We start from the raw sequence: 25,775 nt of genomic DNA, 5'->3' as shown, positions 1-25,775 counted from the left end.
TGCAGCATTACTTACAATAGCCAAATAATGAAAGCAGCCCAAATGTCCATCAATAGATGAATGGATAAAGATGGAATGGAATATTACTGAGCCGTAAAAAGAATGAAATCTTGCCATTTGCAACAACATGGATGGATCTGGAGAGTACAATGCTGCAAAATAAATCAGTCAGAGAAAGACAAATACCATGTTATTTTACTCATATGGGAAATTTAAAAAACCAAATAAAGAAAGGGAAAAAGGAGAAAAAACAAAAGGACTTTTAATGATAGAGAACAAGCTGATGGTCACCAGAGGAGAGGTAGGTGGGGGGAATGGGTACAATAGGTGGAGGGGATTGAAGAGCGCACTTACCAGGAGGAGCATGCAGGAATGTACAGAAGTGTTGTGTCACTATATGGTACACCTGAAACTAATATAATGCTATATGTTAGCTTTACTGGAATTTAAATTTTTAGTTTCTAAAAAGATACTGCCAGATGAGTCTGATTCATTCACTGACCACAGCATCTCTTTCGACAAACCCTTGAGGTGTACTTTCCCTTTACTGTGACAAGTGACAAGTTGTAACTCCATGTAGCTGAGAGCATACACTGCCTATAATTGCCAGCCCTTCTTCAAGGGTGGCCCACAGTGATTTCTCTGTTGTTGGGCTTCCCCATTCTATTCCAGGGCAGTCTGGAGAATTTTATTTCTGCTCGCACTGCTGGAGGTGAGTGAAGCTGCACTTCACCCAAGGCTGGGCCTGGGTGAGTTTGGCCCTGCGGAGTCCAGGCACAGTGGGCGGTTATGCTGGTGTGGTGGGCGGGACACCAGGGTCCCTGTGATTTCCTTGGGGAACTGGATCTGCACCATGGCGCCTCAGTGATGACACCAGGACTAAGAGGATGGCCATCATTCCTGCCTCCAATGTGTGTGTGTGTGTGTGTGTGTGTGTGTTTAAGATTTTATTTATTTATTCATGAGAGACAGAGAGAGAGAGAGAGAGAGAGGCAGAGACACAGGCAGAGGGAGAAGCAGGCTCCATGCAAGGACCTGGACGTGGGACTCGATCCGGGGTCTCCAGGATCAGGCCCTGGACTGAAGGTGGGGCTAAACCGCTGAGCCACCGGGGTCTGCCCCCTCCAATGTGTATTAAGCCCACTTTGGGCCAGGCTCTCTGTTCTGTGAGTTCTGAGGGAAATAACAATGAATGAGTTTGGGGCTCTGCCTTCTAGGTAAATGAGCCAGGCCACAGTAACAATGGCAGTGATAATACAACCATTTATAGAACATCTTATATGCCAAACCCTTACATGGGCTTTGCAGGGATTAACACATTCAATCCTCATGACGACTATATTAGGTTGGTATATACTATACCTACTTTACAGATAAGGAAATTGAGGCACAGAGAAATTATGTTTGCCCAAGGTCACGCTGCTAGTAAATGTTGGAGCCAAAATTCAGCTCCTGGCTATTTAATACAATGGGTTTGTTTTTTTACTTTGTTGAAGCATTGAGTCCTTTGAAAATCTACTTGTTTCTCACACACACAAACTTTTATATGCAATGTCAGGAGGTTCATAGAATCCTGCACCTGTCCCTAGGGGCTCCCTGAAGCTCAGGATAACTACCCCTGCCTGCCTTGCACAGATGATCTCCATGTGAGGACATTTGTAGAGAATGACAAAACACAGACAGGAGCCAAGCAGTTCAGGGCTGCTGGGATGTGGCATGAAGAGTACCTAGAGAAAGCAAAGGAGGGAATGCAAGACCAGGTGGGGGACCAGAGGGACAAAGAAATGGCCCTCTATCCTGCCCTGGAGCCTGTTCGGTCTTCTGGCGCTCCTGAGGGCAAGGTGGCTTTCTTGGACTTATCTTCCACTTCCTGATCTTAATCATTCCTGCAGCAGCGGTTCCTCAACCCACTGATAAGCTGGTTGGAGAAGATGGGAGTGGGACCTGCTTCCTTAACCAGAGTTGGTAAATGACCACTTTCTTCTCCACCCTGTGGGACCAGAGGGCCTGCAACATCTCCCCACCACTTGCTCTTCTTCCACACTTCTGGGGGAACCTTAGCCATTATCCTCAGGTCTTGTTGTCTATTGATATGCTAACTGCCCCACCCAACTCTAATGTGTGGGGGTGCGGGTGTCTCAGAAGCTTTCTAGAGTGCAGATTTTTGAGGCTGACAAAATAGAAAGACAACCCTCCTCCCCAGTGCTTGCAGGGGTGGGGAGTGGATGAGCGTTCTGGTAGGAAAAGAACAGGACCCTGGGTTTCGACAACCTCAATTAGGCAGTTGGGGGAATCCTCCTAGAAAAAAAAGAAGGGTTTAAGCTGAGACTCTGGTCAATTTGACTAGATAGAGTAGTTATAGCTTGCTGTGTTTCAAATGGAGTTCTGTCTATTTTATATGACTATTATTTATTTCCTTTTTTTTGAAATGCTTATTCAAGTCTCATGCCTGTTTTTGTATTGGGTTGTCTGACTTTTTCTTAATGGGACTTCTGGGAATTATTTATATATTCGGCATATGAGCTCTTTGCCAGTGGTGTTTTTTGATAAATAGGAGTTCTTGATTTTTTCAATGGAAAAATGTTTTTAAGATTTTATTTATTTATTTGACAGAGAGAGAGAGAGCATAAGCAGGGAGAGTGGCAGGGGGAAAGGGAGAAGCAGACTCCCTGTGATCAGGGGAGCCCAACTCAGGGACTCGATCCCAACTCAGGGGCTGAGATCATGACCTGAGCTGAAGGTAGACGCTTCACCGACTGAGCCATCCAGGTGCCCCTCAATGAAAAATTTTTTATTGAATGGTAACATGTATGCAGAAAATATACACAAATCATAAGTGTACAGCTTAGTAAATTATTACAAACTGAACACTTTCATTAATGAGCGCCTAGATCAAGTATTTCCAGAAGTCTCCTCTCCCTTTCATTATCCTTCCATCATAGGCAACCATTTTCCTGACTTCTTTTTTTTTTTTTTTAAGATTTTATTTATTTATTTGAGAGAGAGAGCATGAGCAGGGAGCAGGGAGGAGGCACAGAGGGAGAGGGAGAAGCAGACTCTCTACTGAGCAGGGAGTCCTATGTGAGATACCATCCCGGGACCCTGGGATCATGACCTGAGCCAAAGGCAGACACTCAACCAACTGAGCCACCCAGCTGTCCCATTATCCTAACTTCTAACACCAAATATTTGTTTTGCTAGGTAATCTCAATTTCAATGTAAATCTATTGATCTGATCTGATCTTTTCTTATGGTTAGTGTTTTTTGTGTCCTGATATTGCTCCCCTGAGGTAAGAATGCCTTCCCCTCTATTAACATCTGGAGCATATTGTTTTACTTTTCACATTTGGATCTATAATCCACTTGGAGTTACTTTGCATATTGTGTGATTTGCATATGTATCACCAATTGTCCTAACATTGATTATTAAAGATACTATTCCTTCTCCAATGATCTATAGTGATATCTTTATAATAAGTCAATGTCCTTAAGTGTGTGTGTCTGTTTCTGTTACTTTCTACTCTGTTCCATTTGTCAGTTTGTTCATTTTTATGCTAGTCCTTCACTTCTTGTTTACTGTAGTTCTATAATAAATCTTGATATCTGGTACAGCACATCTCCTCACACTGTTTTTCTTCAAAATTCACTGCTTTGAATTTCCTGATAATCATTTTTTCAAGTTCCATAAGAAAACTTAATGAGATCTTGATTAGAATTGCATTGAGTCTATCTATCAATATAGGATCACTAATATTTTCATAATGTTGAAGCTTCCAATACAGGAACATGATTTATTTTCCAATTTATTTAGGTCTTTAATTTCTTTCAATAATATTTCATAGTTTACTTCATAGAGAACATCCATATATTTTGTTAGATTTATTTTAGGTACTTATTCTTAGGGTTTTTTTTTTTTAAAGATTTTATTTATTTATTTATTTGGGAGAGAGAGAGTGAGAGAGAAAGAGAACATGCACAAGCTGGGGAAGGGGCAGGGGAAGAGGGAGAAGCAGACCCTTGCCTTGCTGAGTGGGGAGCCAGATGTGGGGCGCCATCCAAAGCCCTGGGATCATGACCTGAACCAAAGGCAGATGCTTAACCAACTGAGTCACCCAGGCCCCCCTCCTAGGTCTTTTTGATGCTATCATTAAAGACATTTTGGAAAAAATTTCCTTTTGTAACTTTGACTTTTGTATCCTGACTCTGTATTCAACATCTTTATTAAAATCTCTAATTAATTCTAATAGTTTATCTGCAAATTAAAAAATTATATACCCAATCTTATACAAATAATAGTAATTTTGTTTCTTTTTTCCAGTTGTCATAAGTTTTTCTCATTTCTTTCCTTATTGTACTATCTAGTCCTTTCAAAACAATATTGAATAGAAGTGACATTTACAGGCATTCTTAATATTAAAGGAAATCTTTCAGCACTTTACCATTAAATATGGTATTTACTTGGGCGGTTCAGTTGGTTCAGTTGGTTAGGTGTCCAACTCTTGATTTTGGCTCAGGTCATGATCTCTTGGTGGCAAGACTGAGCCCTGTGTTGGACTCTGCACTCAGCGCAGAGTCTGCTTGTCTCTCTTGCTCTGCTTCCCACCCCCACTCATGTTCTCTCTCAAATAAATAAATAAATAAATAAATAAATAAATAAATAAATAAAATTCTTAAAAATAAATATGGTATTTACTGTAGCTATTTTTTGGTAGCTATCATTTTTCAAATTAAGGAAGTTCCCTTCTATTCTTGTGCGCTTTAAAAAAATCATAAATGGACACTAATTTTAGTAAAGGCTTTTCTGTTAATGTGGAAAATTATTTGATTGATTCTATTTTTAGGATTTATTTTTTATTTATTTGAGAGGAAGAGAGAGAGAGAGTTGGGGGGTAGGGACTGAGGGAGAGAGAGAGAGAAACCTAAGCAGACTCTGCACTGAGCATCAGTCTCATGTGGAGCTTGATCTCATAACCCTGAATGCATGACATGAGCAGAAACCAAGAGTGGCCACTTAACTGACTGCTACCCAGGGGCCCGATTCTGTTTTTATAGTTTAGAGTTTTATGCAGAAATTCTCAAGCTTAATTTTTTAATCTCTTTGCACTTAGTACACAAAGATATTTTAAAGTTTATGCTATTTCAATATCGAAAGCCCCTTGCTCCTATTTTCTATTTTTTCTGATGGTTATTGTATGTCTTACTTTCTTGTGTGCCTGGCTATTTTTTTTATTATGAACTATATATTATATTTACAATATTTTTAATAGAAATAAATGGAGACCTCGGATGATGTTATCTTTCTCCAGAGAGGATTTCTGTTTGTTTCCATTTATTTCTACCAGGTACCTGGTAGCACTAATACCTGGGGCTGCCTGAGGCCACTACCACTCCAGATAACTTTAACCCACTTGTAGGGACTGATCTGGTTTGAAGCTGAGCTGCACATGGTACCTTCACTGCTAGGATATGCTCTTAGGGATCCTAAGCTGGAGCTAGACCACTTGGTGGGCCCTGGTGTCTAATCCAAGACCTGAGGCTTCCCAAAACCATCAAAAGCATCCTTCAGCTTCTCAGTTGCCTTCCTGAGTTAGCAAATTCTCCCAGGAGAAGTAGATCCAAATGTGGTTTTAAATCTGTCATCTAGGGATCCCTGGGTGGCGCAGCGGTTTGGCGCCTGCCTTTGGCCCAGGGCGCGATCCTGGAGACCGATCCTGGAGATCCTCGAGTCCCGCGTCGGGCTCCTGGTGCATGGAGCCTGCTTCTCCCTCTGCCTGTGTCTCTGCCTCTCTCTCTGTGTGTGTGACTATCATAAATAAATAAAAATAAAAAATAAAAAATAAATTAAATCTGTCATCTAAATAAATAAATAAATAAATCTGTCATCCTACTTACTGTTTCTTTTTTGTTGTCTAACCAATTCTATGTTCTTTCTTTTTCTCTTTCCTTACTTGTTTTCTTATGGATTGGCTACTTTTGGTTATTCTTATTTAGGGTTTCCTATTTTAGTTTTGAACATATGTACTCTTGCTATTTTTCAGTGGCTCCCCAGAAAACAGCATGAACTCTTGGCTTATCAGACTAGTATGTTAATTAGCTACTTTTATTTCTCTCTCAGACAGTGTGAAGACCTCACAACACTTTCACTCTATTTATATCCCTCCTCATTCAAATGCTATTCTTGCTTGGATTTCTGTTTCGTTTTCTCATCTCCCCAGTATATTATTAATATTGTTTTATATAGCCAATGTTTACTTACAATTATGTGTACGTTTTCCATTTTTGTTTTCTCTCTTCATTCTTGCATCTCCAGCTTTCCCTCTGGGATCACATTCCTTCAACTTGAGAAATATCTTCATTTAGGGCAGGACACATGTCCAATTCTCTGTTTTAGTTTCTCTGAAAATTCTGTCTCACTTTCATTCTTGGAGTCAGTGAGGAAGAAGTGGGATATCTCAACTTCAAAAATGGATAAATTCCTCATGTGTGCTTTTTAGGACCATGTGAGGACAAATAACGATAGAAAGGCTAGGAACCAAGAAAATCCTTGGCTACACATGTATCTCCATATCCTGCCTTGAATTTGTCACCTCATTTGGCTATACTGCCTGAAATTCCACCAGTGACTTCTATTTGGTTTACCAGATCCCTCTCTCAAAGCAGGAAAACCACAGCAGTGTGACGAGGCCAAGGCAGAAATGCCTACTTAGTTTAATGAGACCGTTTTCTTTCTAACACCCTATGGAACCCAGTCCCACTCAAAACATAAAATTGTTCAAGGAAGGAGGAGAAAGACCAGTACTTTGGAAGACTTTCTCCCAAAATCAGGTCAAGAAGGGCCACAAAATAGAGTTCAGGAGAGGCTGGAAGCATTCGCCCTGGGCAGTGGGCAGGTCAAGGACAGAGATCAACTCCATTGCACTCAGACTAAGGAGAACAGGTTGTTGCTTCTGTACAAAGTTGAGGTGAGTCCCACGGAATGCAGCTTTAGAGCCTCCTGAACACCCAGACTGTTTACCTCCAACAATCCAGATCTCCTGAGAACTTGACCTGCACTCCCACGTGAGCACTACCTTCCAGAGCACTGACGCCACCCTTACAGGTATTATCAAATTTCTCTGCGAAGGGCAGCTGGAGCTGTGGAGAGCAGGGCAGGCCCTGAGAACAGAGAGACACCATTCCAGATTCCAAGCAAGCTGATATGCTTTATCTTGAATGCGTCCTTTGCCAAAACCAGCTCCTATTCAAACACTGGGCCCATTATCTGAAAACCGGGCCACTAGGAGGGAGGTCCAAAGAGGTTGATGGCATATTGTTTCTTCCATTTGGCTCCTGGAAGAACTGGGTGTAGCAGATAGCGTGGCACTTTAGAGAGAGAAAGAAAGTGAGGGAGCAAGTACAGCAAACCTCCATGAGAGGCAGGGCTACCCCAGTTAACAGCCTAGACGCTGAATCATTTTAATATCTCTGGCTTAGGGTCCAGAGGATGAGGAAACTCAGCCCCACCTCCCTGATGGCTATGCTGGGAGCATGTAGCCCTGCGCAGGGGAGTGGGGGCCAGGAGAGGACCCTGGCCAGGCTGCCTGCAGAACCCCCTCGTGATGCAAGCTCCCTGGGGAAGAAAGGCAGCCCAGTCAGCCCTCAGGAGGGGGCCTCCTCCCACACTGAACATTCCACTTCTGGCGCTTTCAAAGCACCCCTGCAGCCTGAGATAAGGAATGAACACAGCTGTCAGAGCAGAGACTTCTCATGGGCCCTGACCTAAGCTAAGCATCAATTGAAAACTATGGGAAAATAAAAAGATCAGCTTACACTCTGATTTATTTGAGAGGGAAAAACTAAAACTAAAAAGTAAAGCATTGTACTCATTTGCTAACATGGTTAAGAACACAGAAAATATCCATTACCTCCCACTAGTAATAAATAAAATGCTTCCATTCTATTGGGCTCAGTCAAAAAATGAATCTTTAATGGTGAGATTGTAAGTATTATATTAGCAGGTGTACAGGGGAGTTTTGGGGGGAAGTTGGTGAGTCCATCCAATGCCATGGGCCACCTCCATGAGGAACCCTTGCTCCCCAGTTTGGGCTGGAACTGAGGATTGAGCCTTCTGGTTCCCACTCCATGTCAGTGTCTCTGATCCTCTTTCCCTGCCCATGACCAAAGTCTTGGTGCCTTCCAGAACTTCTCACCACTAAGACCCAGGCTCCCTTGGCCACTCTAAGGTTCTTCTTGCTCAGACCACAGTGGGTCAGCATGCCCTGGTCCTGTACTCCCTGCACTCAGAGGTTCTAGGAGCAGCAGGGCTGGCCTCTAGACAATACCCTCTCCCCAGGAAACCTAGCTCAGCTCCCACTTGACTCTCAGAGGTATATATATATATATATATATATATATATATATATATATATACACTTTTTTTTTGTCTGTGAGTATAATAGCATTTGTTAATATGCTTGACAAACACATTTTTGATTTTCATTTTCCCTATTTTAGGTTTAAAAACCTAGGGACGCCTGGGTGGCTCAGTGGTTGAGCATCTTCCTTTGACTCAGGGCGTGATCCTGGAATCCGGGATCGAGTCCCTCATCGGGCTCCCCTCGGGGAGCTAGCTTCTCCCTCTGCCTATGTTTCTGCTTCTCTCTCTCTCTCTCTCTCTGATGACTAAATAAATTTAAAATATATATTAAAATCTAAAAAATATTAAAATATTCTATGGAAGTATAACATACATATAGAAAGTACACAAATTTGAGCGGACAGCCCGTTAAGTTATCACAAAGTGAATGTAACCATCAACCAGCCCAAGAAATAGAACAATAGCCACAGATAAATCCACAGCTAAACCTGGTTTTGGAAATTTTGCCATGAGCCAGATGGACTTGAGTGTCAAACTCCTGTGCTATGTACTCTTCTACTTTTCTTCTGACATGTCCTGAAAGGATTTAAAAATCTTGTGTAGTATTGTCTTTGGTTGTGATCTTTTTTTATTTTTTTGTATATTTTTTATTGGAGTTTTATTTGCCAACATATAGTATAACACCCAGTGCTCATCCCGTCAAGTGCCCCCCTCAGTGCCCATCACCCAGTCACCCCAACCCCCCGCCCACCTCCCCTTCTACTACCCCTTGTTCGTTTCCCAGTTAGGTGTCTCTCATGTTTTGTTACCCTCTCTGACTTTTCCCACTCATTTTCTCTCCTTTCCCCTATAATCCCTTTAACTATTTTTTATATTTCCCAAATGAATGAGACCATATAATGTTTGTCCTTCTCCGATTGACTTACTTCACTCAGCATAATACCCTAAGTTCCATCCATGTTGAAGCAAATGGTGGGTATTCGTCATTTCTAATGGCTGAGTAATATTCCATTGTATACATAAACCACTTCTTTTATCCATTCATCTTTCGATGGACACCGAGGCTCCTTCCACAGTTTGGCTATTGTGGACATGGCTGCTAGAAACATCGGGGTGCAGGTGTCCCAGCGTTTCACTGCATCTGTATCTTTGGGGTAAATCCCTAACGGTGCAATTGCTGGGTTGTAGGGCAGATCTATTTTTAAGTCTTTGAGAAACCTCCACACAGTTTTCCAGAGTGGCTGCACCAGTTCACATTCCCACCAACAGTGCAAGAGGGTTCCCCTTTCTCCACATCCTCTCCAACATTTATTGTTTCCTGTCTTGTTAATTTTCCCCATTCTCACTGGTGTGAGGTGGTATCTCATTGTGGTTTTCATTTGTATTTCCCTGAAGGCCAGTGATGCAGAGCATTTTCTCACGTGCTTCTTGGCCATGTCTATGTCTTCCTCTGTGAGATTTCTGTTCATGTCTTTTGCCCATTTCATGATTGGATTGTTTGTTTCTTGGGTGTTGAGTTTAATAAGTTCTTTATAGATCTTGGAAACTAGCCCTTTATCTGATAGGTCATTTGCAAATATCTTCTCCCATTCTGTAGGTTGTCTTTTAGTTTTGTTGACTGTATCTTTTGCTGTGCAGAAGCTTTTTATCTTGATGAAGTCCCAATAATTCATTTTTGCTTTTGTTTCCCTTGCCTTCATAGATGTATCTTGCAAGAAGTTGCTGTGGCCAAGTTCAAAACAGGTGTTGCCTGTGTTCTCCTCTAGGATTTTGGTGGATTCTTGTCACATTTAGATTTTTCATCCATTTTGAGTTTATCTTTGTGTATGGTGTAAGAGAATGGTCTAGTTTCATTCTTCTGCACGTGGCTGTCCAATTTTCCCAGCACCAATTATTGAAGAGACTGTCCTTTTTCCAGTGGTTAGTCTTTCCTGCTCTGTCAAATATTAGCTGACCGTAGAGTTGAGGGCCCATTTCTGAATTCCCTATTCTGTTCCATTGATCTATGTGACTGTTTTTGTGCCAGTACCACACTGTCTTGATGATCACATCTTCATAGTACAACTTGAAATCTGGCATTGTGATGTCCCCAGCTCTGGTTTTCCTTTTCAATATTCTCCTGGCTATTTGGGTCTTTTCTGATTCCACACAAATCTTATGATTATTTGTTCCAACTCTCTAAAAAAAGTCCATGGTATTTCAATAGGGATTGTATTGAATGTGTAAATTGCTTTGGCTGTGATCTATCTGCAGAGAGATCTTATCTCACACGAGACTGTGAGGCTTCTAGAGGGCAGGATCCCAGTTATCTGTTACTCTATAGGTGTAGGTTGAGTGACCAAATGAATCTGGCCCTGGGCAGGCTGGTGTCCCAAGCCTGGATCTGAGGTTCTTAGGCCTCATCTGCCCTTTATAAGAGGACAATTAACTAGGGTCGCTATTCAAACACTAGAACATGGGATGCCTGGGTGGCTCAGCAGTTGAGTGCCTGTCTTCAACTCAGGGCGTGATCCTGTGGTCCTGGAATCAAGTCCCACATAGGGCTCCCTGCATGGAGCCTGCTTCTCCTTCTGCCTGTGTCTCTGCCTCTCTCTCTCTCTCATGAATAAATAAATAAAATCTTTAAAAACACACACACACACACACACACACACACACACACACATAGAACATTATTCCCTCTACCCTAGAGTGATAGCCCTGGGATGTAGAAAGTAATCCAGCTCATCGATTCATCCCACAAGCATGGATTAAACATTCACCTTGGTCCAGGAAAGACACATAAGTCAGACACGATCTCCGCCCTCAGGAAGAAAGCTCAGGCACTCATCATGTCAGGATGTAGCAAGAAAGCCCTCATAGAATTGGAACCCCTGCTTCACTCTGCTCTGGTCAGGCTATCCCCAGGAGGGGTGTGTGGCTGCGGACCCATTGGTAGATAGGAATGTGCCTTCCTCAGCTGTCTTTGCTCTTCTGCAGGCCCTGCTATCCCGGTGGGCGTGGACGTGCAGGTGGAGAGCCTGGACAGCATCTCGGAGGTGGACATGGTGCGCAGCGCCCTTGGCGGGGGCTTCAAATCCAGGGTCCTGAGGTTAAGGGTCTGTGAGAGCCTGTGGCTGGGGTGGCTGCGCAGGTGCAGGCTATGCCTGGTGGGCAGAGCCAGGGCAGCAGGGGGTAAAACTAGGACTTGGAAGTTGGCTCAGGTGCAGTGAAACCTGAAGCAGGGGTTCTCAACCTGATGGGTAAAAGTAACTGGGGGAGTTGGTTACAAGGAGATTCCTGGGCCCCACCGGAGACGTCCTGGACCAGTCTCTGGGAGTGAGGCCCGGCACCTTACACTTTGAACACACTCCTCAGGTGATGGGACTGGGGAGATGAACCACACTTGGAGGAGCACAGGCGGGGGTCATTTTCAGACAGAAATTCTGCAGTTCTCTGCTTGCTAATGCCCACCTGAGCATTGCTTCCCTACGCCTTCCTTGGCAGTGTCCACCAAGGTCAGGCAGTAAGGGAAGGCTCTTAAAGACGCCTTGTTTCAATTGAGACCTGAAGGATAGATAAGAAGGAGACATCGTGGGGAGGGCCAGAGCAAGAGTGGGGCAAGGGCCCCTTGAGGCAGAAGAAACAGGAGGTTTATAAACACAAAATAAAACAGTAGAGCACAAACTGAGGAAGGGGTGGGGATGGAGAGGGGGAGGGTGGGGGTGCTCCCCTCCCCACTGAGCCTGCAGGACAGTCAGTTCTAGGTGTGCTGGTAAAGCAGAAGTGGGCACTATGCTCTGAGACCACTGTCACCAGGCATCTTTCCATCCTCGCTCCCGAGGGGGATGCTTGGGGCCCTTATTGACTTATCTGCACTTGTAACTTAGCACTTGCATCTTCCGCTGTGGCGGGGGTGCCAGGCTCTTGGTTTAAGGCAGCAGCCCTGCAGGCGAGGAGACACTGTTTAACAGAAAGTACTTTCAGGCTGAAATGATAGTGGATCTGCAGCTGCACATACCTTCATCCATTCATTCCCACCCCCACCCCGCATTTTTCTATCCTGCAAATATTTATTGAGCACCCACTGTGTGCCTTGCCAAGTAGGGCCTGGGGATTCAATGGCACGCAGGGCACAATTCTGCCCACAAAGATTCTCCAAGATCAATGACAGAAACTCTTTTAAATAGGACACTTGACCGTGCAGGTTTCTCCCAGCATCCACCAACCTGAAACTGCATGCTTGGCCAACAGGAAAGGAGCACTGTGTGCCTGAGTCTAGGGGAGAGAGCAGGACTCCTGGGAAATCCTGCCCTGCTGGCCCCCTTGCTGGCTGCCTCACCCCTGTAGGTTTCATCCTCAAAGCCTGAAGGATGGGCTGCTCCCCGTCCCAGGCTCCCACCTCACGATGCGCAGCAACAATGCGCCAGGCCCTTTCCTATTGTAGCAGCACCCCTGCGGCAGCGGCCACCCTCCTGTAGGTGCTGCAGCCCTGTCACTGGAGGCTGAGCCTGAGGTGTCCGTTACGTGGGTTAATGATGGGTTGATTGTAGGAAAGGAAGCTTTTTTTTTTAAATTAAAGATTTATTTATTTATTTATTTATTTATTTATTTATTTATTTATTCCTGAGAGACAGAGAGAGAGAGGCAGAGACCTAGGCAGAGGGAGAAGCAAGCTCCCCACAGGGAGCCTGATACGGGACTGGATCCTAGGACCCCAGGATCACTCCCTGAGCCGAAGGCAGATGCTCAACCACTGAGCCACCCAGGCGTCCCTATTTATTTATTTTGGAGACTGAGAGAGAGAGAGAAAGAGAGAGAGAGAGCACGCATGGGCAAGAGCTGGGTGGGAGGGGCAGAGGGAGAAGGAGAGAGAGAATCCCAAGCAGGCCCCCATGCCCAGCACGGACCCTGATGTGGGGCTCGATTCACGATCCTGAGATCATGACCTGAGCTGCAATCAAGAGTCGGATGCTTAACCGGTAGAGCCACCAGAAAGGAAGCTTTCTAAGCACTTGTGTTTGGTGTCACCTGGGGCTCCCACAGGACTTCACCATGACCCTGTACCTGCGGCATTACTGGAAGGATGAGAGGCTGGCCTTTCCCAGCACGAGTAACAAGAGCATGACCTTCGATGGTCGGCTGGTAAAGAAGATCTGGGTCCCCGACGTCTTCTTTGTTCACTCCAAAAGGTCATTCACTCATGACACCACCACTGATAACATCATGCTGAGGGTGTTTCCGGATGGGCACGTGCTATACAGCATGAGGTAACTGTCCATGGGGTCACTGGCTCTTTGTCCAATGCCATTCTAATACGTATGGTCAGTCTCTTTGGCCCTGAAGAGTTTATCATTGTGGTTGGGCCTGAGGGCTATATGGATGCGATGAGCCTTCTGATAGCTCTTAGAAGTCTCTGAAGATGAAATGGTCACCCTAGTAGCCAGTGACTTCCCAGTCATCGGCAATCTTAAGCTCAGGTTAGGAGACTTGTTAGACCTGAGTGAGTTGAGAGTCAATGACATTCTACGTGCCTTCCACCCCTGAGAGCCTATCATTCTAGTTTATTGATAATAAAGATTTAAAAAGACAACAAGACCTACTGTTTATTGAGTGTTATTCCAGATTGGCTTCTGGGCCAATGAGTGATTGCACAGGCTTATTCCACATCTTCTTGGCCTGCTTGTAGGGTTCACCAGAATTTGATGCTAATAGCCTTGGTGTGGTGTGGGGTAGGGAGGTGTGGGCGGGGTGGTGTGGGGTAGGGAGGTGTGGCCACCCAGGCATCTTGGGGGGAGGTTGCTCACAGGCGCAGAGCAGAGTGCAGGAATGGGCTCTTGACAGTAGCTGGGGCCCAGCAGAGCGCTGATGACATGTCCTGCAGAAGACAGAACTTGAAAGTTAGGGTCCTGCAACTTAGGGACCAGGGTTTCCAAGCTTCTGAATTAGACGTGAGAAAGCATTTGCTCTTGGTCGTTGGTGTTCTTCTTACTCGGGGCAGGCACATGAGCCAAGAACTCACTGCATGAGCCAACATGCCTGTTTGGGTTGCCTAGGATTACGGTGACTGCCATGTGCAACATGGACTTCAGCCACTTTCCCCTGGACTCCCAGACCTGCTCTTTGGAGCTGGAAAGCTGTAAGTATCAGTGTCCCTAACGACAAATCTCTGCCTTGTTCCCTCTCCAATCTCTGTGCCACTTCAGTAACCGTGACGCTGAGTACTGCCTGCCAGTGTTAAGACCTGTTTACTCCTAGGCTGGTGTAGGATTTCCCTGTTGCTTCGGCCACATCAGAAGCCAAGGAGTCAAATTAACTTATTTTCCTCTCTCCAAAGATGCATATACAGATGAAGATCTGATGCTGTATTGGAAGAATGGGGACGAATCCTTGAAAACTGATGAGAAGATCTCCTTGTCCCAGTTTCTGATTCAGAAATTTCACACCACTTCCAGACTGGCCTTCTACAGCAGCACTGGTAGCTAATGTTTGCCATGGTCGGGTGCAAATGTGGGAGAAAATACATTAGACTTCTCCAGCCTTGGGATCCCTGGGTGGCGCAGCGGTTTGGCGCCTGCCTTTGGCTCAGGGCGTGATCCTGGAGACCCGGGATCGAATCCCACATCGGGTTCCCGGTGCATGGAGCCTGCTTCTCCCTCTGCCTATGTCTCTGCCTCTCTCTCTCTCTCTGTGACTATCATAAATAAATAAATTTTTAAAATTAAAAAAAAAAGACTTCTCCAGCCTTAAACTTTTCCCCTTCCAATGAGAATGAATCTGTATTACTAAGGAATGCATAGTTCTACAAAACATAAGCAACACTTAGAAATTTAAAAAGTTTTGTCATCTTTTCAAAGCCGATGGCCAGAGGCAACCACTCCTAACGGTTTAGCACACACCCTTGTGAACATCTTGCTTTAATTATGTAAAGTGGGGTCATGTTTTCCGTGCTATGCTGTTATCTGATTTGTTTGACTTAATGATACGGATGATAGCTTTTCGAGGAAATGTATCTATTACCTATATTTAGATCTATAGATTTATTGATTTATTTAGTTAGTTACTTAAGTGGGGGGAAGGGGAGGCAGAGAGGGAGAGAGAGTCTTAAGTAGGCTCCATACCCAGTGCAGAGCCCAACATGGGGCTTGATCTCATGATACTGAGATCATGACCTGAGCCGAAAGCAAGAGTTGGACACTTGAGACACCTGGGTGGCTCAGCAGTTGAGTGTCTGCCTTTGGCTCAGGGCGTGATCTTGGGGTCCCGGGATCGAGTCCCACATCAGGCTCCCTGCATGGAGCCTGCTTCTCCCTCTGCTTATGCCTCTGCCTCTCTCTTTCTGTGCCTCTCATGAATAAATAAATAAAATCTTAAAAAAAGAGGTCGGACACCTAACCGACTGAGTCACCCAGGCACTTTAGACTTATTTTTAATGTTTAGTGTAACTCATCCCGGACCCTGGGCTGTGTTTGAAGTTTTGAGAGGTTGCACTTGTCCATCTGTCTCTAATTTCACCATTACTTAGCTCTTATAGTCACTTCTGAGGGCTGTCAAAATAAAGTATCTAAACTGGGGCCCTGAAACAACAGGAATATATTTGCCCACAGTTCTGGGGGCCATGCTCCTCTCTTAGGCTTTCTTTTTTCTTTTTCTTTTTTAAAGATTTTATTTATTCATGAGACACACACACACACACACACACACACACACACACGCAGAGGGAGAAGCAGGCTCCATGCAGGGAACCCGACGTGGGACTCGATCCCAGGTCTCCAGGATCACACCCCAGGCTTCAGGTGGCACCAAACTGCTGCACCACCGGGGCTGCCCTCCCTTAGGCTTTAGAAGGAACTCTGCCTTGTGTCTTACTAGTTTCTGGTGGGTGCTGCATTGCTCCAGTGCCATCCTCTGTTGTCACGTGGCATTCCCCCCATGTCCCTCTCTGTGTCCTAACATGCTGCTGTTTCTGTGGATCTGTGTCCAAATTTCCCTCTTCTGTAAGGATATTAGTCATTGGATTATGGCCCTCCCTAATCCAGTATGACCTCATCTCATCTCGATTCCATGTGCAAGACCCAATTTCTAAATAAGGCCATGTTCACAGAAACTGGGAGTTAGGACTTCAACATATCTTTCTGAGGGACACAGTTCACCCCCATGACAGCTCTGCAGTAGCTACAGGACTCTAAGGGACTTTTCACTTCATCACCCCTTGTCCATATGCTGAGAAACCCCAGCCCTTACATGTGGAGCTTCTGTGCTACTGTCTGTCCCCACATAGCCACCATCTGCCCATTCACCTGCCCCCCCCACACCCCTTTGTCCCCAACATCAATCACTGAAAAAGCCTGAGTCTCAGAGAAGGTGGAGTTAGTGTCTGGACAGCCCAAGGTGCCTTCCCTTTCTGCCCATAGGACTCATCCTCATTCCTCCCTTTCTTTTCCTCTGGTATGTATTACCACACAATTTCTCATCTCTTCTTGGCAAGTTCAAATCCACTCTCTTGCTAAAACCATTTTTAAGAATGTCCTATATAACTTTTTACTATGTGTCACTGTCTTGAGTGCTTTATATGAATTAACTAATTTCTACCCAACAACCCCGTGGTGTAGATATTATCATCATCCCCAATTTACAGATGAGAAAACTGAGACTCAGAAGGGTTAATTTGCCTATCAAAGTTGCACAGCTAGTAAGTGGCCAACGTGCCTTAGTCACTATGTGTACTTCTATTAGACGTTTTCTGTGTTCAAATAGAAGTTTGTTTGTTTGTCTTGTCCCCCATTCCAGCCTTTCTGGAGTCCAGATTAAAATGCATCTTCCTCTCCCATTATTTACTACGTGCCAACAAGTGGCTTGGTACAGGGGCTGTGAGCTCCCCACGAGTGCTCTGTTTGGAACACAGAGTATACATTTGTGAAGCTCCTGGTTCCCTCTTAGTGTTTCCAAGGCAACCCTCCCTGATTTTCTTAGAAGGAAAGGATAGTGGAACAAACCTTAACAGAATTAAGGCAATGCTCAGCCCTTCCAGAAAGACCCTGTACAAACCTAAAGCACAATGTGATTTGCTTCATGGGTGCCGATTTACGTAGGGAAGATAAAGCTGACATGACGGGACAAAGGTTGTGGGATGAAAAAAGGATTAGGTTATTTCTGTCACATCTGAAGATCACTTTCTATTTATCCAGTCCACTAAAAGTAGCTAGCTCATTCAAACAACAGAGGAACCTACACAGGAACCATGGGTCAAGCTTGTCTGGACCCATCCTATTGTTTGAGCCTTTCCCTATTGATCCAACCCTTCCTTAACCTGACTCCACAGTAACTTTTTACACCAGCCAGGTAGCCTTTGTTACCTGCGCAGCATTTTCCTGGGAGCAGCCTGAGGTCCTCCTGCATCCATATCCACAGGGGAGTGTGTTTGACAAGCAGATTTCTGGGTCCCATTGTAAGCTACTGAGCCAGTATCCCAGGCAGGGCTGAGATGAGAGTGGAGTGTGTGTGTGCACACAGTTTCAGTCCACTTTTTCACATTTATACTGTCCTTGACACCATCTTTGATCCCAGTGATTGGGTATAGATCTTGTGGATTTGAGACCTTATCATTTTAGTCCTTATTTACAACCACCCATCTCATGATATATGTGGAAACTGACTGAGTTGACCAATCTACAACAGAGAGAACAGTGGCAAGACCCAGGCTCTGCTGGCTCCTGCCTCAGTGGTACTGGCCTCAACAAAATATATACTATTTTTTAAAAAGATTTTATGTATTTATTCATGAGAGACACACAGAGAGAGCCAGAGACATAGGCAGAGGGAAAAGTAAGCTCCGTGCAGGGAGCCTGATGTGGGACTTGATCCTGGAACTCCAAGATCACAGCCTGGGCTGAAGTTGGCACTAAACCGCTGAGCCACCCAGGCTGCCCTGGCCTCAATGAAATAGAACCCAGTCCCACTTCTGGGCCTCCTGAGCAGTGAGTCCTCAGGAAATATGGTTTTGGTTTGCAAATAACAAATACAAAACAAACAACTAAACCTAGATATCTCTTTCTACGTTCTCCCAAAATGTTAGGGGAAGAAAAGTTAGGTAATATTGAATAAAACAGTACATGTAGGGCAGCCTGGGTGGCTCAGCGGTTTAGCGCCGCCTTCAGCCCAGGATGTGATCCTGGAGACTCAGGATCGAGTCCCACGTCGGGCTCCCTACATGGAGCCTGCTTCTCCCTCTGCCTGTGTCTCTGCCTCTCTTTCTGTATCTTCCATGAATAAATAAAAATAAAATCTTAAAAAAAAAAACAGTACATGTGTTAGATACTCGCAAGATACTTATTTATAGGAGAGAGGGCTTAGATTTTAGATAGGAGATGTACTATATTAAGTCTATTAATCATTAACTTTTAACTTTCTGCTGAAGATGAGAGCAGTGTGGGGGGGAGGGGGAAGAAGGGCTCCTGGGGACGGGGTTTGTTTTCGCCTCTCCAGCTGAACCTCCCCGGTTTCTTCCTGTGTCCCCCAGGCTGGTACAACCGTCTGTACATTAACTTCACGTTGCGACGCCACATCTTCTTCTTCCTCCTCCAAACCTACTTCCCTGCCACCCTGATGGTCATGCTGTCCTGGGTGTCCTTCTGGATCGACCGCAGAGCTGTGCCCGCCAGAGTTTCACTGGGTAAAAGCATGTGATAAGGTGCGGTGGGGTGGTTATTGTTTCAGCTGGTCACTATAAAGAGAAAAAGGACAACCATTATTCAGAGTTCTTAACTGATGGGCTGTCAGAGTCAAAGGGAGCAAACGTTCCTCCCACTTGTTGCCGTCACCACTCACATGCCACGCTGTTCCCTCCACTACTTTAGGAAAACCACAGGGAGCTAAAGCTACATCAGCTTTGCTCGAATCATCTCAGAAACATGAAGCCTGTCTGGGGGATAGACTTCCACCACCAGCAGGATTAGAGCTCAGTACTTTCATAAATAAGACAATTCTACAAACACCAAAACCTCCCTCTGTAAATACACACACTCTGTGTGTCCTCCTTGTTTGGAGTCTGAAGGCAGGGGGGGTAATAGGGGATTTGGGGGAGGGGGAGGGCTGTACTCCCTGGACTTGTGGTTTTCCGCCTCCACAGACCAGAAGCTCCAGGGGGAACAGGGGGAACGTGTACAGCTCATCATGGTCAATTTGGCCACAATCAGCCGGGTCTCCAAGAAATGTGAGGGTTTTACCAGCAAGGCACAGTGAAGAAGATAGCATGATAGGCTTCCAGGAATTTCCACAGCGTTCAGAGACTTAATACATGTGGTTGGGAGGAGAGGGAGGGAGGGCATTCCCTGCAGGGGTGGGGAGTTTCCTTTAGGGGTGTCCTCCGGTCACTGTTGCAAATTCCACATCTGACCGGGTCCTTGGTGAAGCACTGAGGAGGCGGCCAGCCACACCACAGACACCAGCCCCCTCCCAGCCCCCCGGGTGAGGATGGGGGGCTGCAAGGCAGAGGAGGCCAGCAGCGAGCTGGCCCGGAGGGACCCGCCTGCTGCCCATGGAGCAGATCTGCCGCGTGGAGGTTTCCATGCCCGGGGGGGGGCCCCTCCGTGGGTTTCCCACACGGAGGAAGAATGCAAAACGGTGACTCTGTGAAATGTGGGGGCCGTTCTGCACCCTCGCGGTGGCTGAACCCCGGCTGCACGTTGCAGGTATCACCACGGTGCTGACCATGTCCACCATCATCACGGGCGTGAACGCCTCCATGCCCCGCGTCTCCTACATCAAGGCGGTGGACATCTACCTGTGGGTCAGCTTCGTGTTCGTGTTCCTCTCGGTGCTGGAGTACGCGGCCGTCAACTACCTGACCACCGTGCAGGAGCGCAAGGAGCGGAAGCTGCGGGACAAGGCGAGACCAGAGTCCCTCATCTCCCGCCCGCAGCCCAGGCTACTGGTTGCATGAGAAGGGCAGGGAGCCAGGGCTGCCCAAAAGGAGGAGGATCTATTCCAGAAGGGGTTCTAGCTTCAACCACCAAGCATCCCAGAAAGCAGAGAGTCCGGAGCCTGGGGGGCTCAGTGGGTTAAGCGTTGGCCTTGGGCTCAGGTCGTGATCCTGGGGTCCTGGGATAAGGTGCACGTTGGGCTCCCTGCTCAGTGGGGAATCTGCTTCCCTCTCTCTCTCTGCCCTCCCCCTTGCTTGTACTCTCTCAAATAAATAAATAACATCTTAAAAAAAAAAAAAAAAGAGGGGATCCCTGGGTGGCTCAGCGGTTTAGCGCCTGCCTTAGGCCCAGGGCGTGATCCTGGAGTGTCAGGATCAAGTCCCACGTCAGGTTCCCTGCATGGAACCTGCTTCTCCCTCTGTCTGTGTCTCTGCCCCTCTCTCTCTCTGTGTGTGTGTGTGTGTCTCATGAATAAATAAATAAAAATCTTAAAAAAAAAAAAAGGAATCAGAAAGTCTTTGGAACAGGACTGGGAAGACTTGGGTTCTTTTTTTTATATTTTATTTATTCATGAGAGACACAGAAAGGCAGAGGGAGAAGCAGGCTCCATGCAAAGAGCCCGATGTGGGACTCTATCCTGGGACTCCAGGATCATGCCCTGGGCTGAAGACAGGCGCCAAACTGCTGAGCCACCAGGGATCCCAAAGACTTGGGTTCTTAGGCACCACTTACCCTGGGCCTCTGTTTCCTCATCTGTAAAAAGGTATAGAGGAATCCTCCCCTCCCCTCCTCCCAGGGTTGTTGTAAGGGTCACATGAGATAACGTATGCAAAAGTTGTTTTGAAACTGTGGGGTTCTAGGCAGACATAAAGTATCACTATTACTACGAACATGTTTAGGGAAGGTGCCTCCAGGTCCTGTGCCCAGATGAGGGGAAAGGTCTAGAATTAAAAACTCCTGTATTTATCTGTGCTCTGACCCAGTGGAAATTCAGCTACATACAACTTTAGCCTTCAGACTCATTGGAAATACTATGCTGTCTACACTGTACTGCAGTGTAGTAACCTACGTCAGTTATGAGATAGAATACAAATGGGAAATTCAGGCAATGTGCGTCGGCCTTTGGACAGGGAGGGAGACTCCATTCCATTCATATTCAGACTCTTATTAATCACAGTAAACAATAAAATGCCAACTTGTTGCTAAATCATTGGTCATCATTGTACTAATCAAAATGGGTATTCACCTAGAAGGTATAAAGATCAGGGGATATGAAAATCCCACATTTATGTACATCTAGGTGGCTGGTAGCTATTTAACATAAGGGAGCTTTAAATTTTAGGAAAAGATGATGTGTTGCCTTTTCAAAAACAGTTTTTCAATGCCCAGATTATACTTAAATATATTATATATATTTAGGCTAGACTGTTTAAGAATTTATTTTTAAAGTTCTATTCAAACCTTTTTTACTTTAGCATTTGAGTACTCATTCAAATTTTCAATAAATCTGCACATTGGTCATTGTCAAATGGACTTCTGGATTTAAACACTTTTGATTTATAATCCAATGAACTTTCCTGTATGGAGCTGTCAAAAAAAATAACATGCCTCCACCTGACAGGTACATGCCCTTGAATTACTAACCAGGGCCAGCTGGAAGCCCACTCTTTGCTGACTCAAATTATGGGGAGAAGTGAAGCCATTTCCTTCCTTCCAACTTATAATTTCTTTTTTTTTTTTTAAAGATTTTACTTATTTATTCATGAAAGACACACACAGAGAGAGAGGCAGAGACATAGGCAGAGGGAGAAGCAGGCTCCATACAGGGATCCCAATGTGGGACTCGATCCTGGGTCTCCAGGATTGCACCCCGGGCTGTAGGCAGTGGTAAACCACTGTGCCACTGGGGCTGCCCCAACTTACAATTTCTTATAAACATTTTCATACTTGTAGAAACAGTTGAAAAATAGGATAATATACATCCATAGACTCTGCACCTACACTCAACATTGCTAATGTTTTGGCATTTTTGTGTGAGCTCTTTCTCCATATACATGTAGTTTTGTCCATGTAGTTGAACCATTTAAAAGTGCATTGCAGGTACCATGACCTTTTATGCTTAAATGTAACTCTTTAAAGTAAGGATACTCTCCTATTTAATCATCTTTTGATTCATGCACAAAGAGTTGGAGACCCACAACTGGAATCAGAATGTGTGTGTTTATTTTATTTATTTTTAAATATATTTTTAAAAGATTTTATTTATTTGAGAGAGAGAAAGAGAGCAGGGGGAGGAGCAGAGGGAGAGGAAGAGAGAATCTCAAGCAGACTCTGAGCTGAGTGTGAAGCCCAATGCAGGGCTCAAGCCAACAACCCTGAGATCATGACCTGAGCCAAAATCAAGAGTCAGATGCTTAACCAACTGAGTTACTCAGGTGCCCCCAGAATGTGGGGGGTTAAAGTCCTGACTCCAACACTAGCTGTGTAATCTCAGGAAAATTGTGTAGCCTCACTGGGTCTTAGTTTTTCCCTCTGCAACAGACTAAGTCGGTGATTCTGGACCCTGGCTGGGTGGTACAATCACCTGGGGAGCTTCACATCAATTAGAGTAAAACCTGGATGTGGCCATTTTAAAGAGCTCCCTGGATGATTCTAATATTCAGAGAATTATAATATGTAGAGAGTCACTGGACTGAGTGATCTCTGGAGATCCTTCTCGTTCTGCCTTTCTGTGGTTCTGAGTAGCCATGGGGCTTTGCTCTGGGCCCAAGGCACCTCCTCTGCCTCTCCACAAGCCCTAAACATGCCTGACACCTTCCTTGCATTTGCTGCCCACAGTTCCCGTGCATGTGTGGAATGCTTCACTCGAGAACCATGATGCTGGATGGAAGCTACAGTGAGTCTGAGGCCAACAGTCTGGCTGGATACCCAAGAAGCCATATTCTGACAGAAGAAGAAAGACAAGACAAAATAGTGGTCCACCTGGCTCTGAGCAATGAATCCAACTCCTCCAGGAAGAAGGGGCTTCTGAGGGGCCACATGGGTCTTCGCATCTTCCAGAACACCCACGCCATTGACAAATACTCCAGGTTGATATTTCCTGCCTCCTACATATTTTTCAACTTAATTTATTGGTCAGTGTTTTCCTAGGGGTCCTGGTTGCATGATTTTGCAATCCATTCAACCACTCATTAAATATTGAGTACCCACTCTGTGCCTGGTCCTGTGGAAATGAACAAATAGAGGTCTCTCAGAGAACTTCTCTAAGCCTGCACTCATTCTACATATGGCAGTACTGCTGCTCTTCTGCCTCCCTCCAACCCCCACTGACCCCACAGATCCGTTCTGTTTGCTGGTGCTTTTACTCCTAGGTCTGTCTAGGAAAGCACCTCCAGTCTCCTATGAGACCCTTGTGAAGGCAGCTTAAAAACTTCTCTCCTAGAATCTCCATGCAGGACAAGTCTACTGCTGGGGAGAGGGCCAAGGACTTGGTCTTGGGGAGGAAGGAGCCATGGATCTGCTGTGGAAATGTGTTCCATATTCCAGCCTACTTCTCTTTCTGGGCTTCTCCCCTATCAGACAGGTATCCTTAATAATCCTTGTGTCCAAGCCCAGTCCCCACCCCTGGGACTCTACCTGACCAGAAATGCCCTGCACCTTGGGATGATTTCTCCCTTCCACAAGGTAGTGACTTTCTCTAATGTGGCTAAACTAAGGTTAGGAAAGCAATCTGATTAACGGAATCTACAATAAATCATGAATAACCATTTCTCTTATCCGTAATTTAGATCTTTGCTAGTTAACTCAAGTGAACTTCTAATCAGTAGTATTTGTGGAAATATAAAGAACACAATTTTGAGAAGGGTACCTCCTCTTTCAATTACAGCTTGTGGAATCAGAGGGCTGTTCTGGGAAGTAAAGAAAGAATGCCCAGTTCAGATTTCTTGCTTAATAAAAGAAGTTGTTCTGTTCTTTCTTCCTACCTACAACCCCTTCCACCTTCCTGCTCAGGGTCTGCGTATCTGGTCCTTTGGTCATGAGTGTACAAATGGTATAGCAAAAGAGAGGATGACCAAATGGTGCAGCAAAAGAGAGGATGACCCTGCCTTAAGTCAGGCGAGTGCTGGCTTGTGGCATCTGCTCCACAGGGGCAGGCAGAGATTTTTAGTTCCTGAGGATTAGAGCTCAGGTGGGTGCCAGAGCCTACTGAAGTTTAAAGTCAGGGGCCTGTAGATCCCTGATCCTCTCCTCCCTCACCACGACTGCCACACAACTGCCCTATGCATCCCAGCTTCTCCTCTCCTTCCTCTTGTCAGTCCCTCATCCATTTCCTCTGGCCTCAGACCAGATTGTGCAACAATCTTCCTCAGTTGTTTATTGTAATGTTGGTTGCTGTGCTGCTATTATAGATTCATGAAACCAACCCTAACCCTAATCCTCTCAGCACTGAGATGTCCAGGATATACAAATATCTATAAGTTAAAAAGTGTTAAGTGGTTCAAAATGTAATGGAAATTCTGAGGAAAGAAAGAATGATTTCCACTGGAAAGACTAGATCTAATGGAGAAAACGGCCCCTGAGGTGACCTTTGAAGATTGGAGATTTTGAGAAGCTTTACATGCTAAATGCACATGTAGAAAAGTACATGCTATCCCACTCTTCATTTAGCTCATGAACTCAGGGTCATGAGATGGAGCCCTGAATCAGGCTCTGTGCTCAGTGGGGAGTCTGCTTGAGATTCTTTCTTTCCCTTTTCATCTGTCCTGCTCCACTCTCTCTCCCCACCTCCCCACCATCAAAAAAAAAAAAAAAAAAAGGAAGAAAAATTCATGTTAGACCTGTGCTAATATGGTAGCCACTAGCCATGTATCTGTTTAAATTTAAGTAAAATAAAATAAAAGTGCAGTTCTTGCCACTGTACTGGCCACATTTCAAGTGCTTTGTTCAATAGCCACATGTGGCTAATGGCTATTGTATTGGATAGTACAGATATATAGAATATTTCCACAACCACAGAAAATTCTATTAGTGCTATTGTAGATGAAAAGGTTGGCCTGAGCAAAGACATGAGAAAGGCAGGACAGGTTAGGGCTACATAGTATAGGGTTTGTGGGACAAGCCATCCCCGTTTTGGCTGGATCCTAGGCTATGGGAAGAGGAAGTGAAGACCAGCACTTTCCACAGCACTAGGGGTGCCCCATGCCAGTGCCAAAGAGGAAAGCTTCCCCTGCATGGAGTTCTCTGGCCCCAAACCACTGGATTTTCCAGCCTTGTGGAGGGAGGAAGGATAAAACTGTGTAAACAAGGATTATGGATGATACAGAGCATCTGGACTTGTTTAGAAATTTTTACTCTCCGTAGACTCTTCTAGACCACAATGCTGCTCAAAGAATGATAATTATGTTGTCATTAAATATATCATATTGCTATAGTTGTCTTATTTAATTCCAACACTACTGTGCTTCTGACTACATTGTCTTCATAAATTGAGGCTCATATAATATGCTGGCGCTTTCACA

General features: G+C 45.2%; 1 protein-coding gene across 1 annotated transcript in view; it reads left to right on the top strand.

Annotated features, from left to right (window-relative positions):
* The window catches only part of GABRR2 (gamma-aminobutyric acid type A receptor subunit rho2), a 45,588-nt gene extending 22,182 nt beyond the window's left edge, over window positions 1-23,406 (top strand). The window contains exons 3-9 of the mRNA XM_055330518.1: window positions 11,336-11,403; window positions 13,382-13,605; window positions 14,392-14,474; window positions 14,673-14,813; window positions 18,855-19,007; window positions 20,026-20,222; window positions 23,095-23,406. Coding sequence (XP_055186493.1) covers window positions 11,336-11,403; window positions 13,382-13,605; window positions 14,392-14,474; window positions 14,673-14,813; window positions 18,855-19,007; window positions 20,026-20,222; window positions 23,095-23,406 — 1,178 coding nt within the window. The remainder of the gene's footprint in view (window positions 1-11,335; window positions 11,404-13,381; window positions 13,606-14,391; window positions 14,475-14,672; window positions 14,814-18,854; window positions 19,008-20,025; window positions 20,223-23,094) is intronic.
* The last annotated feature ends 2,369 nt before the right edge of the window (window positions 23,407-25,775 follow it).

This window comes from Nyctereutes procyonoides, unplaced genomic scaffold (genome assembly GCF_905146905.1).
Source record: "Nyctereutes procyonoides isolate TBG_1078 unplaced genomic scaffold, NYPRO_anot_genome, whole genome shotgun sequence".
NCBI lineage: Eukaryota > Metazoa > Chordata > Mammalia > Carnivora > Canidae > Nyctereutes > Nyctereutes procyonoides.
This window is presented reverse-complemented; position numbering and strand designations above follow the sequence as displayed.